The sequence below is a fragment of the Salvelinus fontinalis genome, chromosome 13, assembly GCF_029448725.1.
Source record: "Salvelinus fontinalis isolate EN_2023a chromosome 13, ASM2944872v1, whole genome shotgun sequence".
In the NCBI taxonomy this organism is placed as follows: Eukaryota; Metazoa; Chordata; class Actinopteri; order Salmoniformes; family Salmonidae; genus Salvelinus; species Salvelinus fontinalis.
In genome coordinates, this window is record NC_074677.1 from 6,921,002 (window position 1) to 6,938,904 (window position 17,903).

General features: G+C 47.8%; 1 protein-coding gene across 8 annotated transcripts in view; it reads left to right on the top strand.

The window, feature by feature from the left end:
• Positions 1-17,903, top strand: part of mtmr4 (myotubularin related protein 4) — a 119,565-nt gene that overhangs the window by 76,541 nt on the left and 25,121 nt on the right. For all 8 annotated transcript variants that reach the window (XM_055941540.1, XM_055941538.1, XM_055941542.1 and 5 more), the window contains 4 exons: positions 2,982-3,148; positions 3,457-3,553; positions 9,434-9,547; positions 9,977-10,179. In XM_055941540.1, coding sequence (XP_055797515.1) covers positions 2,982-3,148; positions 3,457-3,553; positions 9,434-9,547; positions 9,977-10,179 — 581 coding nt within the window. The remainder of the gene's footprint in view (positions 1-2,981; positions 3,149-3,456; positions 3,554-9,433; positions 9,548-9,976; positions 10,180-17,903) is intronic.

Genomic DNA, 17,903 nt, shown 5'->3' on the forward strand with positions numbered 1-17,903 from the left:
GATGGGCGAGGTTATTTTCCTGGCACCACTCCGCCAGGGCCCAAACTATCTCCCTGTAGGTCGTCATCGTTGTTCATCGTCCTGTCATGGGTGAACTGGGAGTACAGGAGAGGGCTAAGCATCCCTGTTGAGGATCAGCGTGGAGGAAGTGTTGTTGCCTACCTTCACCACTTGGGGTCGCCCCGTCAGGAAGTCCTAGGACCCAGATGCACAGGGCGCGGTTCGGATCCCAGAACCCGGCGCTGGGTGTCCCTCCAAGATCATCACTATGGTGTTGAATGCTGAGCTGTAGTCGATTTTTGAACAGTATTCATTACGTAGGTATTTCTCTTGCCCAGGTGGGATAAGGCAGTGTGCAGTGCAATGGCGTCGTCTGTGGATCTGTTGGGGCGATATGCGAATTGTAGTGGTTCTAAGGTGGAGGTGACGGTCTTTAACTTAGGGCTGGGTGATACATCGAATTCGTTCCGATTTCATCTTTTTGCACGATATTCCAAATGCCTGTATCGCAAGAATCAAGGTCTGTTCTTTTTTTTGTTTTTATCAACATTTTTTGTCCACTTGTTCTCATGTTGTATTTTTGGTCTCGTCTCTTTCGCTCCTTCTGTGCTGTGTGTAACTTCACATTTACACCGGAGATCTGTATATAATGACGAGATGCTCATGTCTTCGCCCTAACAATGGGAGTCGTTGTCCCAAAGGTGGGAAGGCAGGCGACAAGCTTAGATCCAAAATATGCCCATAGAAACGCATTGAGCTGATTTTGGCGAGAGTAAAATCTCTCTCTTCACCTCTTCCTCTCTGCTTACACATATACCAAGCCCCTCCCCTCCCCTTGCCACTCACACCAACAAAGATGAGAGATTTTTTTATTTCACCTTTATTTAACCAGGTAGACAAGTTGAGAACAAGTTCTCATTTACAACTGCGACCTGGCCAAGATAAAGCAAAGCAGTGCGACCAAAAACAACAACACAGAGTTACACATGGAGTAAACAAAACATACAGTCAATAATACAGTAGAAAAATCTACATACAGTGTGTGCAAATGTAGATCACTTCTTCCTCTCTGAAAAGTTGTTTCAACTCGCTATTTGAGGTTCGGTCCGACAGAATTGGTCACATTAACACCGAAACACTTGTTTACTGTAACAGAGGAGAAGTTAACTACTCCAACTTGCACGTGGAACAGAAGAATCAATGACCATTTGGTTCTGGAAAACACATGCTCGGTATGTGGCATTATAGCACCGTTTATAGCAGCGCCGTTTATAGCAGCGCCGTTTATAGCAGCACCGTTTATAGCAGCACCGTTTAGAGCAGCACCGTTTATAGCAGCACCGTTTATAGCAGCACCGTTTATAGGAGCACCGTTTATAGGAGCACCGTTTATAGCAGCACCGTTTATAGCAGCACCGTTTATAGCAGCACCGTTTATAGCAGCACCGTTTATAGCAGCACCGTTTATAGCAGCACCGTTTATAGCAGCACCGTTTATAGCAGCACCGTTTATAGCAGCACCGTTTAGAGCAGCACCGTTTAGAGCAGCACCGTTTATAGCAGCACCGTTTAGAGCAGCACCGTTTAGAGCAGCACCGTTTAGAGCAGCACCGTTTAGAGCGCCGTTTAGAGCACCGTTTAGAGCACCGTTTATAGCAGCACCGTTTAGAGCACCAACTTGTTTTAAAGAATTGGCTACTCGTTCTCATTCTGAGAAATAAGGTAGACCCACTTGATTTCAACATCAAAGTGGACAGACTAGCATGCTGTTCAAACAGTTGGAGGCAGACAGAGAAGGGTCCGTTCCTAACTGTTCTACCTTTGTTAGCTAGAAAATAGATAGTTGGCTGAACTTGAGATATAAAGATTAGCTGACTACTCACTAGCACGTAGGCTTGTGCTTAAGAGATACTGCTTATTAGACCTGTGTTCATTCTCCTGCTACAGGAAGTTAGTCGTTATTAGGGAATGTGCATTATGCTTCTGGTTACATTTGTAACAAACAGGGCCTTTTCATAGATGGACTTTAAAGCCAGATCAGTGATTTTTGCAACAAAAAAAAAGCAGGTGCCAAGAGTCTACAAAGCTTTCACCATGCAAAGGGTGGCTACTTTGAAAAATCTGAAATATATTCTGATTTAACATTTTTTTTGGTTACTACGTTATTTAATAGTTGTGATGTCTTCACTATTATTCTCATTCGATTCATCCGTCAACACATCACTCAATTTTAAAAGGTGATAATATAACAAAAACAGGATGAAACAAATGTGCGTTTTATATTTACCAAATAAGGGTGGCATCTTGACGCTCTTTTGATTCTCTCATTATTACGATCCATAGCTTTCTGAGGGAAATATTTCCATCTATTTGGCTATGTATATATACACAGCTCTGGAAAAAATTAAGAGACCACTGCAAAATTATCAGTTTCTCTGGTTTTACTAATTATATGTATGTGTTTGGGTAAACTGAACATTTTTGTTTTATTCTATAAACTGCTGACAACATTTCTCCCAAATTCCAAATAAAAAATATTGTCATTTAGAGCATTTATTTGCAGAAAATGACAACAGGTCAAAATAACAAAAAAGATGCAGTGTTGTCAGACCTGCGTCACCCGGGGACTCCCGGGTGGCGCAGTGGTCTAGGGCACTGCATCGCAGTGCTAGCTGCGCCACCAGAGTCTCTGGGTTCGCGCCCAGGCTCAATCGCCGCCGGCCGCAACCGGGAGGTCCGTGGGGCGACGCACAATTGGCATAGCGTCGTCCGGGTTAGGGAGGGTTTGTCCGGTAGGGATATCCTTGTCTCAGTATGTAAAATGTAATAAAATGTATGCACTCTACTGTAAGTCGCTCTGGATAAGAGCGTCTGCTAAATGACTAAAATGTAATGTAAATGTAATATTGTGGTAATGGTTTTAAAGGTCCTGGTCTCTGACTTCCTGTCCTGATGTGGTTTTTGTTCTGTTATCTCCTCAGATGCCACTTCTCCACGTTCAAGCAGTGCCAGGAGTGGTCTAAACGTCTGAACCGGGCCATAGCGCACCCTGGCAGGCTGGAGGATCTGTTCGCCCTGGCCTACCACGCCTGGTGTCTGGGGAGCAGCACTGATGACGAGGACCAGCACCTACACCTCTGTAGACCAGGTCAGAGTCACGTGCGCACAGACAGACAGACAACACACACCCAGTCAGTCAGACAGACAGACAAGCAACACACACACAGTCAGTCAGACAGACAGACAAGCAACACACACACAGTCAGTCAGACAGACAGACAGGTGTGCGTGCATGCAGATACACACAGTAAGCACAGAGAATATACTGAATTTTTTTGTGCTGAAGAATCAATGAACTGAGGGTTCTGGTTCCCTCTGTACCCATTGTGTTCATATCAAATCATCCCTTTCTCTCAGACAGGTGACCATGTCCTCTCTCTCTCTCTGTGTGTGTAGGTGACCATGTTCGTCAGAGGCTGCAGATGGAGGTTAAGAGGATGGGCTTTGACATGCAGAACGCCTGGAGAGTGTCTGACATCAACCTCAAATACAAGTACGACACAGACACACACACACACACACACACACACACACAGACACACAGACACACAGCCCCCCCAGTCTCAACGCAGAGCAGGAGGATTTATGATCAAACTGCTGCCTCATCGTGTACGACACAGCACCACCCCCTTAATTAGCCATCCCACTCTCCTAAGCAGACACGTCTGTCTGTGCTGTCAAATGGTCCCAGACTAGCTAACGGAACAGACTGGATGGGGAGAATGACTCAGCATTTCAAATAGACTTTTCTGTGCCAGTCAGTGTTTTAAACCTTCTCTCTCTGTCGTTACTTGGCTCTTGATCATCTGTGTGACAGCTCTGAGAGAGAGAGGACGGTAGGGAGGGAGGGAGGACGGTAGGGAGGGAGGGAGGACGGTAGGGAGGGAGGGAGGGAGGACGGTAGGGAGGGAGGGAGGGAGGACGGTAGGGAGGGAGGGAGGACGGTAGGGAGGGAGGGAGGGAGGGAGGACGGTAGGGAGGGAGGGAGGGAGGGAGGACGGTAGGGAGGGAGGGGAGGGAGGGAGGACGGTAGGGAGGGAGGACGGTAGGGAGGGAGGACGGGAGGGAGGACGGTCGGGAGGGAGGACGGTCGGGAGGGAGGACGGTCGGGAGGGAGGACGGTCGGGAGGGAGGACGGTCGGGAGGGAGGACGGTAGGGAGGGAGGACGGTAGGGAGGGAGGACGGTAGGGAGGGAGGACGGTAGGGAGGGAGGGAGGGAGGACGGTAGGGAGGGAGGACGGTAGGGAGGGAGGACGGTAGGGAGGGAGGACGGTAGGGAGGGAGGACGGTAGGGAGGGAGGACGGTAGGGAGGGAGGGAGGGAGGGAGGACGGTAGGGAGGGAGGGAGGACGGGAGGGAGGGAGGACGGTAGGGAGGGAGGACGGTAGGGAGGGAGGGAGGGAGGGAGGACGGTAGGGAGGGAGGACGGTAGGGAGGGAGGACGGTAGGGAGGGAGGACGGTAGGGAGGGAGGACGGTAGGGAGGGAGGACGGTAGGGAGGGAGGACGGTAGGGAGGGAGGGAGGGAGGGAGGACGGTAGGGAGGGAGGGAGGACGGGAGGGAGGGAGGACGGTAGGGAGGGAGGACGGTAGGGAGGGAGGGAGGGAGGGAGGGAGGACGGTAGGGAGGGAGGACGGTAGGGAGGGAGGACGGTAGGGAGGGAGGGAGGACGGTAGGGAGGGAGGGAGGACGGTAGGGAGGGAGGGAGGACGGTAGGGAGGGAGGGAGGACGGTAGGGAGGGAGGGAGGGAGGACGGTAGGGAGGGAGGGAGGGAGGGAGGACGGGAGGGAGGGAGGGAGGACGGTAGGGAGGGAGGGAGGACGGTAGGGAGGGAGAGAGAGAGAGGACGATAGGGAGGGAGAGAGAGAGAGGACGATAGGGAGGGAGAGAGAGAGGACGGTAGGGAGGGAGGGAGAGAGGACGGTAGGGAGGGAGAGAGGACGGTAGAGAGGGAGAGAGGACGGTAGAGAGGGAGAGAGGACGGTAGAGAGGACGGTAGAGAGGACGGTAGAGAGGACGGTAGAGAGGACGGTAGGGAGGGAGGGGAAGAGGACGGTAGGGAGGACGGTAGGGAGGGAGGGGAAGAGGACGGTAGGGAGGGAGGGGAAGAGGACGGTAGGGAGGGAGGGGAAGAGGACGGTAGGGAGGGAGGGGAAGAGGACGGTAGGGAGGGAGGGGAAGAGGACGGTAGGGAGGACGGTAGGGAGGGAGGGGAAGAGGACGGTAGGGAGGGAGGGGAAGAGGACGGTAGGGAGGACGGTAGGGAGGGAGGGGAAGAGGACGGTAGGGAGGGAGGGGAAGAGGACGGTAGGGAGGGGAAGAGGACGGTAGGGAGGGAGGGGAAGAGGACGGTAGGGAGGGAGGGGGAGAGGACGGTAGGGAGGGAGGGGGAGAGGACGGTAGGGAGGACGGTAGGGAGGGAGGGGAAGAGGACGGTAGGGAGGGAGGGGAAGAGGACGGTAGGGAGGGAGGGGGAGAGGACGGTAGGGAGGACGGTAGGGAGGGAGGGAGGACGGTAGGGAGGGAGGGAGGACGGTAGGGAGGGAGGGAGGACGGTAGGGAGGGAGGGAGAGAGAGGACGGTAGGGAGGGAGGGAGGACGGTAGGGAGGGAGAGAGAGAGAGGACGGTAGGGAGAGAGAGAGGACGATAGGGAGGGAGAGAGAGAGGACGATAGGAAGGGAGAGAGAGAGGACGAGAGAGGACTGTAGGGAGGGAGAGAGAGAGGACGGTAGGGAGGGAGAGAGAGAGGACGAGAGAGGACGGTAGGGAGGGAGAGAGAGGACGGTAGGGAGGGAGAGAGAGAGGACGGTAGGGAGGGAGAGAGAGGACGGTAGGGAGGGAGAGAGAGGACGGTAGGGAGGGAGGGAGGACGGTAGGGAGGGAGGACAGTAGGGAGGGAGAGAGGGAGGACAGTAGGGAGGGAGAGAGGGAGGACAGTAGGGAGGGAGAGAGGGAGGACAGTAGGGAGGGAGAGAGGGAGGACAGTATGGAGGGAGAGAGGGAGGACTGTAGGGAGGGAGAGAGGACTGTAGGGAGGGAGAGAGGACTGTAGGGAGGGAGAGAGGACTGTAGGGAGGGAGGGAGGGAGGACTGTAGGGAGGGAGGGAGAGAGGACGGTAGAGAGGGAGGGAGGGAGAGAGGACGGTAGAGAGGGAGGGAGGGAGGGAGGACGGTAGGGAGGGAGGACGGTAGAGAGGGAGGACGGGAGGACTGTAGAGAGGGAGGGAGGACGGTAGGGAGGGAGAGACAGAGGACGGTAGAGAGGGAGGACAGTAGGGAGGGAGAGAGGGAGGACAGTAGGGAGGGAGAGAGGGAGGACAGTAGGGAGGGAGAGAGGGAGGACAGTAGGGAGGGAGAGAGGGAGGACAGTAGGGAGGGAGAGAGGGAGGACAGTAGGGAGGTAGAGAGGGAGGGAGAGAGGACTGTAGGGAGAGAGGAAGGACGGTAGGGAGGGAGGGAGAGAGGACAGTAGGGAGGGAGGGAGGTAGAGCGATAGGAATAGAGTAAGAGGGATTGGTGGGGGTAGAGTAAGAGGGATTGGTGGGGGTAGAGTAAGAGGGATTGGTAGGGGTAGAGTAAGAGGGATTGGTGGGGGTAGAGTAAGAGGGATTGGTGGGGGTAGAGTAAGAGGGATAGGGGTAGAGTAAGAGTCGCTGTCATCCCTGTGACAGACAGCTCTCTAAAGGACCATCAGCCCGTGGGGCTCACACAGACTGGTAGTATACTGTTAGTAGGACTTTGTCTGACCTTCATAAATATTCAGCCCCCTTCAGCTATGACACTCGAAATTGAGCTCAGGTACATCCTGTTTACATTGATCATCCTTGAGATGTTTCTACAAATTCCACCTGTGGTAAATTCAATTGATTGGACATGATTTGGAAAGGCACACACCTGTCTATATAAGGTTCCACAGATGACAGTGCATGTCAGAGCAAAAACCAAGCCATGAGGTCGAAGGAGTTGTCTGTAGAGCACCGAGACAGGATTTTGTCGAGGCACAGATCTGGGGAAGGGTACCAAAACATTTATGCAGCGTTGAAGTGCCCAAGAACACAGTGGCCTCCATCATTCTTAAATGGAAGAACTTTGGAACCACCAAGACTCTTCCGAGAGCTTTTGGACTTGAACCCGATCGAACATCTCTGGAGAGACATTTAAAATAGCTGTGCAGCGACATTCCCCATCCAACCTGACAGAGCTTGAGAGGATCTGCTGAGAAGAATGGGACAAAATACCCAAATTCAGGTGTGCCAAGCTTGTAGCTTCATACCCAAGAAGACACGAGGCTGTAATCGCTGCCAAAGCGGCTTCAACAAATTATTGAGTGAAGGGTCTGAATACTTATGTAAATGTATTATTTCAGTTACTTTTATAAATTAGCAAACATTTCTAAAAACCTGGTTTCGCTTTGTCATTGTGGGGAGATTTCAGGTGATGAAAAACGATTTAATCAATTTTAGAATAAGGCTGTAACGTAACAAAATGTGGAAAAATTCAAGGGGTCTGAATACTTTCTGAATGTACAAAGTAGAGGAGGCATGGAGATGGTGTTGTGTTGGGCTGTCAGAACAGATTATAGTCTAAATAGATTATAGAGAACAGATTGTAGTCTAAATAGATTATAGAGAACAGATTATAGAGAACAGATTATAGTCTACATAGATTATAGAGAACAGATTATAGTCTAAATAGATTATAGAGAACAGATTATAGAGAATAGATTATAGAGAACAGATTATAGTCAAAATGGATTATAGAGAACAGATTATAGAGAACAGATTATAGTCTACATAGATTATAGAGAACAGATTATAGTCAAAATGGATTATAGAGAACAGATTATAGAGAACAGATTATAGTCTACATAGATTATAGAGAACAGATTATAGTCTAAATAGATTATAGAGAACAGATTATAGTCTACATAGATTATAGAGAACAGATTATAGAGAACAGATTATAGTCAAAATAGATTATAGAGAACAGATTATAGTCAAAATAGATTATAGAGAACAGATTATAGAGAACAGATTATAGAGAACAGATTATAGTCTAAATAGATTATAGAGAACAGATTATAGAGAACAGATTATAGTCTAAATAGATTATAGAGAACAGATTATAGAGAACAGATTATAGTCTACATAGATTATAGAGAATAGATTATAGAGAACAGATTATAGTCTAAATAGATTATAGAGAACAGATTATAGTCTACATAGATTATAGAGAACAGATTATAGAGAACAGATTATAGAGAACAGATTATAGAGAACAGATTATAGTCTACATAGATTATAGAGAACAGATTATAGTCAAAATAAGATTATAGATTATTAGCCTCCTGAATATCTCTGTTTTTAAGCGTTGCTTGGAGAAATCAATCTCACTTTGGATATCTGAGAATGAAAAGCCCTCTAATACACTGTCACCTGACACGTCACCTGACACGTCACCTGACACCTAACATAATTACCCTGGTTTTCTGTGTGTTTTCTATGTCTCGAGTCTTTTAGAGCCAGGCTCGTCAGTAGTGATACATGTACGCTACCGTTGAAAAGTTTGGGCTCACTTAGAAATGTCCTTGTATATATCCTAACCTGTCTCCTCTCCTACCAGGCTGTCCTGGGGTATATATCCTAACCTGTCTCCTCTCCTACCAGGCTATGCTGGTGTATATATCCTAACCTGTCTCCTCTCCTACCAGGCTATGCTGGGGTATATATCCTAACCTGTCTCCTCTCCTACCAGGCTATGCTGGTGTATATATCCTAACCTGTCTCCTCTCCTACCAGGCTATGCTGGGGTATATATCCTAACCTGTCTCCTCTCCTACCAGGCTATGCTGGGGTATATATCCTAACCTGTCTCCTCTCCTACCAGGCTATGCTGGTGTATATATCCTAACCTGTCTCCTCTCCTACCAGGCTATGCTGGGGTATATATCCTAACCTGTCTCCTCTCCTACCAGGCTATGCTGGTGTATATATCCTAACCTGTCTCCTCTCCTACCAGGCTATGCTGGGGTATATATCCTAACCCGTCTCCTCTCCTACCAGGCTATGCTGGTGTATATATCCTAACCTGTCTCCTCTCCTACCAGGCTATGCTGGTGTATATATCCTAACCCGTCTCCTCTCCTACCAGGCTGTCATGGGGTATATATCCTAACCTGTCTCCTCTCCTACCAGGCTGTCCTGGGGTATATATCCTAACCTGTCTCCTCTCCTACCAGGCTGTCCTGGGGTATATATCCTAACCCGTCTCCTCTCCTACCAGGCTGTCCTGGGGTATATATCCTAACCTGTCTCCTCTCCTACCAGGCTGTCCTGGGGTATATATCCTAACCTGTCTCCTCTCCTACCAGGCTGTGCTCCAGCTATCCCCAGAAGCTGCTGGTTCCAGTGTGGATCACAGACAAGGAGCTGGAGAGTGTGGGTTCCTTCAGATCCTCCAATAGAATCCCTGTGGTCGTCTATAGGTGGGTACACACTACTACACACACTACTACACACACACACTACTACACACACACACTACTACACACACACACTACTACACACACACACTACTACACACACACACTACTACACACACACACGCCATACTATACACACACACACACACACACCATACTACACACACACACACATACACACACCATACTACACACACACACACACCATACTACACACACCATACTACACTGAGTTGTCAACCGTGATGGACAGGTCTTGGAGGGGGTGAGGAAGAACACACACACACACACACACTGGCACATTCCAGTTATCCTCACCATACCCAGCCTATGGACCAACACATTCCAAACACATGCCTAATGTGTTGACCTGCTCTGGTTTTGTGACGCACGTTTACTGATGGTTAGTCCCCTCTCCTGCCTTCCTACCAGGCACCAGAGGAACGGGGCAGTGATCGCCCGCTGTAGCCAACCAGAGATCAGCTGGTGGGGCTGGAGGAACACAGAGGACGAGTACCTGGTAACATCCATCGCCAAGGCCTGTCTGATGGACCCCGGAACAAGGTTCACCTGTGGGGCCCCAGCCTGCAGCCAGCCCCGAGGGGAAGGGCCAGACAGCTCTGACAGCGACTTCGGTAAGGATGAGATCTGAGTTTTAGTCTTTATTTATTGACCTGAGGGAAGTAACACTGCATCAACGTGCATTATACCAGCAGGCTTTAAGTTAGGTGTTAACCAGCCTTCACCTTACGAGACAAGTTGACAGAGAAGACATTCTCATCAACAGCAATAACCTGGGGTGAGGAGAGGGGAGGGAGGGGAGAGAGGAGAGGGAGGGGAGAGAGGAGAGGGAGGGGAGAGAGGAGAGGAGAGGGAGGGAGGAGAGGAGAGGGAGGGGAGAGAGGAGAGGGGAGGGAGGGGAGAGAGGAGAGGAGAGGAGAGGAGAGGGGAGGCCTAAGGACCAACACATTCCAAACATGGCTAACGTGTTGACCTGCTCTGGTTTTGTGATGTCTGGTTACTGATGGTGAGTGGAGTTCCAGGATCACGCTGAGGTTATTGGAACTGTGGTAGAGGGACACTGAGCGGAGTAGCGCGGTAGAGGGACACTGGGCGGAGTAGCGCGGTAGAGGGACACTGAGCGGAGTAGCGCGGTAGAGGGACACTGAGCGGAGTAGCGCGGTAGAGGGACACTGAGCGGAGTAGCGCGGTAGAGGGACACTGGGCGGAGTAGGGGGACACTGAGCGGAGTAGCGCGGTAGAGGGACACTGAGCGGAGTAGCGCGGTAGAGGGACACTGAGCGGAGTAGCGCGTTAGAGGGACACTGAGCGGAGTAGAGGGACGCTGAGCGGAGTAGCGCGGTAGAGGGACACTGAGCGGAGTAGGGGGACACTGAGCGGAGTAGCGCGGTAGAGGGACACTGAGCGGAGTAGCGCGGTAGAGGGACACTGAGCGGAGTAGGGGGACACTGAGCGGAGTAGCGCGGTAGAGGGACACTGAGCGGAGTAGGGGGACACTGAGCGGAGTAGCGCGGTAGAGGGACACTGAGCGGAGTAGAGGGACACTGGGCGGAGTAGCGCGGTAGAGTGACGCTGAGCGGAGTAGCGCGGTAGAGGGACACTGAGCGGAGTAGCGTTCACTTTCCAAATTGTAAATCTGTAAATCTCACAGCGTTGTCCTTTGCACTTGTTCCCCATCTGTTTCCCCTCAGTGGGAATGGGAGACGGGATATGTGGAATGGGAGACGGGATATGTGGAATGGGAGACGGGATATGTGGAATGGGAGACGGGATATGTGGAATGGGAGACGGGATATGTGGAATGGGAGACGGGATATGTGGAATGGGAGACGGGATATGTGGAATGGGAGACGGGATATGTGGAATGGGAGACGGGATATGTGGAATGGGAGACGGGATATGTGGAATGGGAGACGGGATATGTGGAATGGGAGACGGGATATGTGGAATGGGAGACGGGATATGTGGAATGGGAGACGGGATATGTGGAATGGGAGACGGGATATGTGGAATGGGAGACGGGATATGTGGAATGGGAGACGGGATATGTGGAATGGGAGACGGGATATGTGGAATGGGAGACGGGATATGTGGAATGGGAGACGGGATATGTGGAATGGGAGACGGGATATGTGGAATGGGAGACGGGATATGTGGAATGGGAGACGGGATATGTGTAACTAACTGCTGCAGATTCAGCTCGTTCATTTTGCTCTGACCCAAAAAAACATCCCCAATTAGGTTGATGAGAACTAGTTACCCGAACAGACAATGAGGACATAAGTGCCTGGAATGTGCCGTTCTCAATTAGTACATTCACATTGGCTTGGTTCGCGGACACACACACACACACACACACACACACACACACACACACACACACACACACACACACACACACACACACACACACACCCACATACATTTTGTCTGGACAGAAGATAAATCGTCACCAGTCAGGATGAGATGCTGTAGTCTAAAAGGACCATGACTCTTTTTTTGTTTGGTACCTTGTTTCTGTGTTGGTGGGCAGGAATGTGGAGCCCGTTTTGGGACTGTCCCCTACCACCCGTCTCTGTCTGTCTCTCTCTTTGTCTGTCTGTCTCTCTCTTTGTCTGTCTCTCTCCCTCTTTGTCTGTCTCTCTCCCTCTTTGTCTGTCTCTCTCCCTCTTTGTCTGTCTCTCTCCCTCTTTGTCTGTCTCTCTCCCTCTTTGTCTGTCTCTCTCCCTCTTTGTCTGTCTCTCTCTCTCTTTGTCTGTCTCTCTCTCCCTCTGTCTCTCTCTCCCTCTTTGTCTGTCTCTCTCCCTCTTTGTCTCTGTCTCTGTCTCTCTCTCTCTCCCTCTTTGTCTCTGTCTCTCTCTCTTTGTCTGTCTGTCTCTCTCTCTCTTTGTCTGTCTGTCTCTCTCTCTCTTTGTCTGTCTGTCTGTCTCTCTCTTTGTCTCTCTCTCTTTGTCTCCCTTTCTCAAATCAAATTTTATTTGTCACATGCGCCGAATACAACAGGTGTAGGTAGACCTTACAGTGAAATGCTGAATACAACAGGTGTAGTAGACCTCACAGTGAAATGCTGAATACAACAGGTGTAGTAGACCTCACAGTGAAATGCTGAATACAACAGGTGTAGTAGACCTTACAGTGAAATGCTGAATACAACAGGTGTAGTAGACCTTACAGTGAAATGCTGAATACAACAGGTGTAGTAGACCTTACAGTGAAATGCTGAATACAACAGGTGTAGTAGACCTTACAGTGAAATGCTGAATACAACAGGTGTAGGTAGACCTTACAGTGAAATGCTGAATACAACAGGTGTAGTAGACCTTACAGTGAAATGCTGAATACAACAGGTGTAGTAGACCTTACAGTGAAATGCTGAATACAACAGGTGTAGTAGACCTCACAGTGAAATGCTGAATACAACAGGTGTAGTAGACCTTACAGTGAAATGCTGAATACAACAGGTGTAGTAGACCTCACAGTGAAACGCTGAATACAACAGGTGTAGTAGACCTTACAGTGAAATGCTGAATACAACAGGTGTAGTAGACCTCACAGTGAAATGCTGAATACAACAGGTGTAGTAGACCTCACAGTGAAATGCTGAATACAACAGGTGTAGTAGACCTCACAGTGAAATGCCGAATACAACAGGTGTAGTAGACCTTACAGTGAAATGCTGAATACAACAGGTGTAGTAGACCTCACAGTGAAATGCTGAATACAACAGGTGTAGTAGACCTCACAGTGAAATGCCGAATACAACAGGTGTAGTAGACCTCACAGTGAAATGCTGAATACAACAGGTGTAGTAGACCTTACAGTGAAATGCTGAATACAACAGGTGTAGACCTCACAGTGAAATGCTGAATACAACAGGTGTAGTAGACCTTACAGTGAAATGCTTAATACAACAGGTGTAGTAGACCTTACAGTGAAATGCCGAATACAACAGGTGTAGTAGACCTTACAGTGAAATGCTGAATACAACAGGTGTAGACCTCACAGTGAAATGCTGAATACAACAGGTGTAGTAGACCTCACAGTGAAATGCTGAATACAACAGGTGTAGTAGACCTCACAGTGAAATGCCGAATACAACAGGTGTAGTAGACCTTACAGTGAAATGCTGAATACAACAGGTGTAGTAGACCTCACAGTGAAATGCTGAATACAACAGGTGTAGTAGACCTCACAGTGAAATGCTGAATACAACAGGTGTAGTAGACCTCACAGTGAAATGCTGAATACAACAGGTGTAGTAGACCTCACAGTGAAATGCTGAATACAACAGGTGTAGTAGACCTCACAGTGAAATGCTGAATACAACAGGTGTAGTAGACCTCACAGTGAAATGCTGAATACAACAGGTGTAGTAGACCTCACAGTGAAATGCCGAATACAACAGGTGTAGTAGACCTTACAGTGAAATGCTGAATACAACAGGTGTAGTAGACCTCACAGTGAAATGCTGAATACAACAGGTGTAGTAGACCTCACAGTGAAATGCTGAATACAACAGGTGTAGTAGACCTCACAGTGAAATGCTGAATACAACAGGTGTAGTAGACCTCACAGTGAAATGCTGAATACAACAGGTGTAGTAGACCTCACAGTGAAATGCTGAATACAACAGGTGTAGTAGACCTCACAGTGAAATGCTGAATACAACAGGTGTAGTAGACCTCACAGTGAAATGCTGAATACAACAGGTGTAGTAGACCTTACAGTGAAATGCTGAATACAACAGGTGTAGTAGACCTCACAGTGAAATGCTGAATACAACAGGTGTAGTAGACCTCACAGTGAAATGCTGAATACAACAGGTGTAGTAGACCTCACAGTGAAATGCTGAATACAACAGGTGTAGTAGACCTCACAGTGAAATGCTGAATACAACAGGTGTAGTAGACCTTACAGTGAAATGCTGAATACAACAGGTGTAGTAGACCTTACAGTGAAATGCTGAATACAACAGGTGTAGTAGACCTCACAGTGAAATGCTGAATACAACAGGTGTAGTAGACCTCACAGTGAAATGCTGAATACAACAGGTGTAGTAGACCTCACAGTGAAATGCTGAATACAACAGGTGTAGTAGACCTCACAGTGAAATGCTGAATACAACAGGAGTAGTAGACCTCACAGTGAAATGCTGAATACAACAGGTGTAGGTAGACCTTACAGTGAAATGCTGAATACAACAGGTGTAGTAGACCTTACAGTGAAATGCTGAATACAACAGGTGTAGTAGACCTTACAGTGAAATGCTGAATACAACAGGTGTAGTAGACCTCACAGTGAAATGCTGAATACAACAGGTGTAGTAGACCTCACAGTGAAATGCCGAATACAACAGGTGTAGTAGACCTTACAGTGAAATGCTGAATACAACAGGTGTAGTAGACCTTACAGTGAAATGCTGAATACAACAGGTGTAGTAGACCTTACAGTGAAATGCTGAATACAACAGGTGTAGTAGACCTCACAGTGAAATGCTGAATACAACAGGTGTAGTAGACCTCACAGTGAAATGCTGAATACAACAGGTGTAGTAGACCTCACAGTGAAATGCTGAATACAACAGGTGTAGTAGACCTTACAGTGAAATGCTGAATACAACAGGTGTAGTAGACCTTACAGTGAAATGCTGAATACAACAGGTGTAGTAGACCTCACAGTGAAATGCCGAATACAACAGGTGTAGTAGACCTTACAGTGAAATGCTGAATACAACAGGTGTAGTAGACCTCACAGTGAAATGCTGAATACAACAGGTGTAGTAGACCTAACAGTGAAATGCTGAATACAACAGGTGTAGTAGACCTCACAGTGAAATGCTGAATACAACAGGTGTAGTAGACCTTACAGTGAAATGCTGAATACAACAGGTGTAGTAGACCTCACAGTGAAATGCTGAATACAACAGGTGTAGTAGACCTCACAGTGAAATGCTGAATACAACAGGTGTAGTAGACCTTACAGTGAAATGCTGAATACAACAGGTGTAGTAGACCTTACAGTGAAATGCTGAATACAACAGGTGTAGGTAGACCTTACAGTGAAATGCTGAATACAACAGGTGTAGTAGACCTTACAGTGAAATGCTGAATACAACAGGTGTAGTAGACCTTACAGTGAAATGCTGAATACAACAGGTGTAGTAGACCTCACAGTGAAATGCTGAATACAACAGGTGTAGTAGACCTTACAGTGAAATGCTGAATACAACAGGTGTAGTAGACCTCACAGTGAAACGCTGAATACAACAGGTGTAGTAGACCTTACAGTGAAATGCTGAATACAACAGGTGTAGTAGACCTCACAGTGAAATGCTGAATACAACAGGTGTAGTAGACCTCACAGTGAAATGCTGAATACAACAGGTGTAGTAGACCTCACAGTGAAATGCCGAATACAACAGGTGTAGTAGACCTTACAGTGAAATGCTGAATACAACAGGTGTAGTAGACCTCACAGTGAAATGCTGAATACAACAGGTGTAGTAGACCTCACAGTGAAATGCCGAATACAACAGGTGTAGTAGACCTCACAGTGAAATGCTGAATACAACAGGTGTAGTAGACCTTACAGTGAAATGCTGAATACAACAGGTGTAGTAGACCTTACAGTGAAATGCTGAATACAACAGGTGTAGTAGACCTTACAGTGAAATGCTTAATACAACAGGTGTAGTAGACCTTACAGTGAAATGCCGAATACAACAGGTGTAGTAGACCTTACAGTGAAATGCTGAATACAACAGGTGTAGACCTCACAGTGAAATGCTGAATACAACAGGTGTAGTAGACCTCACAGTGAAATGCTGAATACAACAGGTGTAGTAGACCTCACAGTGAAATGCCGAATACAACAGGTGTAGTAGACCTTACAGTGAAATGCTGAATACAACAGGTGTAGTAGACCTCACAGTGAAATGCCGAATACAACAGGTGTAGTAGACCTTACAGTGAAATGCTGAATACAACAGGTGTAGTAGACCTCACAGTGAAATGCTGAATACAACAGGTGTAGTAGACCTCACAGTGAAATGCTGAATACAACAGGTGTAGTAGACCTCACAGTGAAATGCTGAATACAACAGGTGTAGTAGACCTCACAGTGAAATGCTGAATACAACAGGTGTAGTAGACCTCACAGTGAAATGCTGAATACAACAGGTGTAGTAGACCTCACAGTGAAATGCTGAATACAACAGGTGTAGTAGACCTTACAGTGAAATGCTGAATACAACAGGTGTAGTAGACCTTACAGTGAAATGCTGAATACAACAGGTGTAGTAGACCTCACAGTGAAATGCTGAATACAACAGGTGTAGTAGACCTCACAGTGAAATGCTGAATACAACAGGTGTAGTAGACCTCACAGTGAAATGCTGAATACAACAGGTGTAGTAGACCTCACAGTGAAATGCTGAATACAACAGGTGTAGTAGACCTCACAGTGAAATGCTGAATACAACAGGTGTAGGTAGACCTTACAGTGAAATGCTGAATACAACAGGTGTAGTAGACCTTACAGTGAAATGCTGAATACAACAGGTGTAGTAGACCTTACAGTGAAATGCTGAATACAACAGGTGTAGTAGACCTCACAGTGAAATGCTGAATACAACAGGTGTAGTAGACCTCACAGTGAAATGCCGAATACAACAGGTGTAGTAGACCTTACAGTGAAATGCCGAATACAACAGGTGTAGTAGACCTTACAGTGAAATGCTGAATACAACAGGTGTAGTAGACCTTACAGTGAAATGCTGAATACAACAGGTGTAGTAGACCTCACAGTGAAATGCTGAATACAACAGGTGTAGTAGACCTCACAGTGAAATGCTGAATACAACAGGTGTAGTAGACCTCACAGTGAAATGCTGAATACAACAGGTGTAGTAGACCTTACAGTGAAATGCTGAATACAACAGGTGTAGTAGACCTTACAGTGAAATGCTGAATACAACAGGTGTAGTAGACCTCACAGTGAAATGCCGAATACAACAGGTGTAGTAGACCTTACAGTGAAATGCTGAATACAACAGGTGTAGTAGACCTCACAGTGAAATGCTGAATACAACAGGTGTAGTAGACCTAACAGTGAAATGCTGAATACAACAGGTGTAGTAGACCTCACAGTGAAATGCTGAATACAACAGGTGTAGTAGACCTTACAGTGAAATGCTGAATACAACAGGTGTAGTAGACCTCACAGTGAAATGCTGAATACAACAGGTGTAGTAGACCTCACAGTGAAATGCTGAATACAACAGGTGTAGTAGACCTTACAGTGAAATGCTGAATACAACAGGTGTAGTAGACCTTACAGT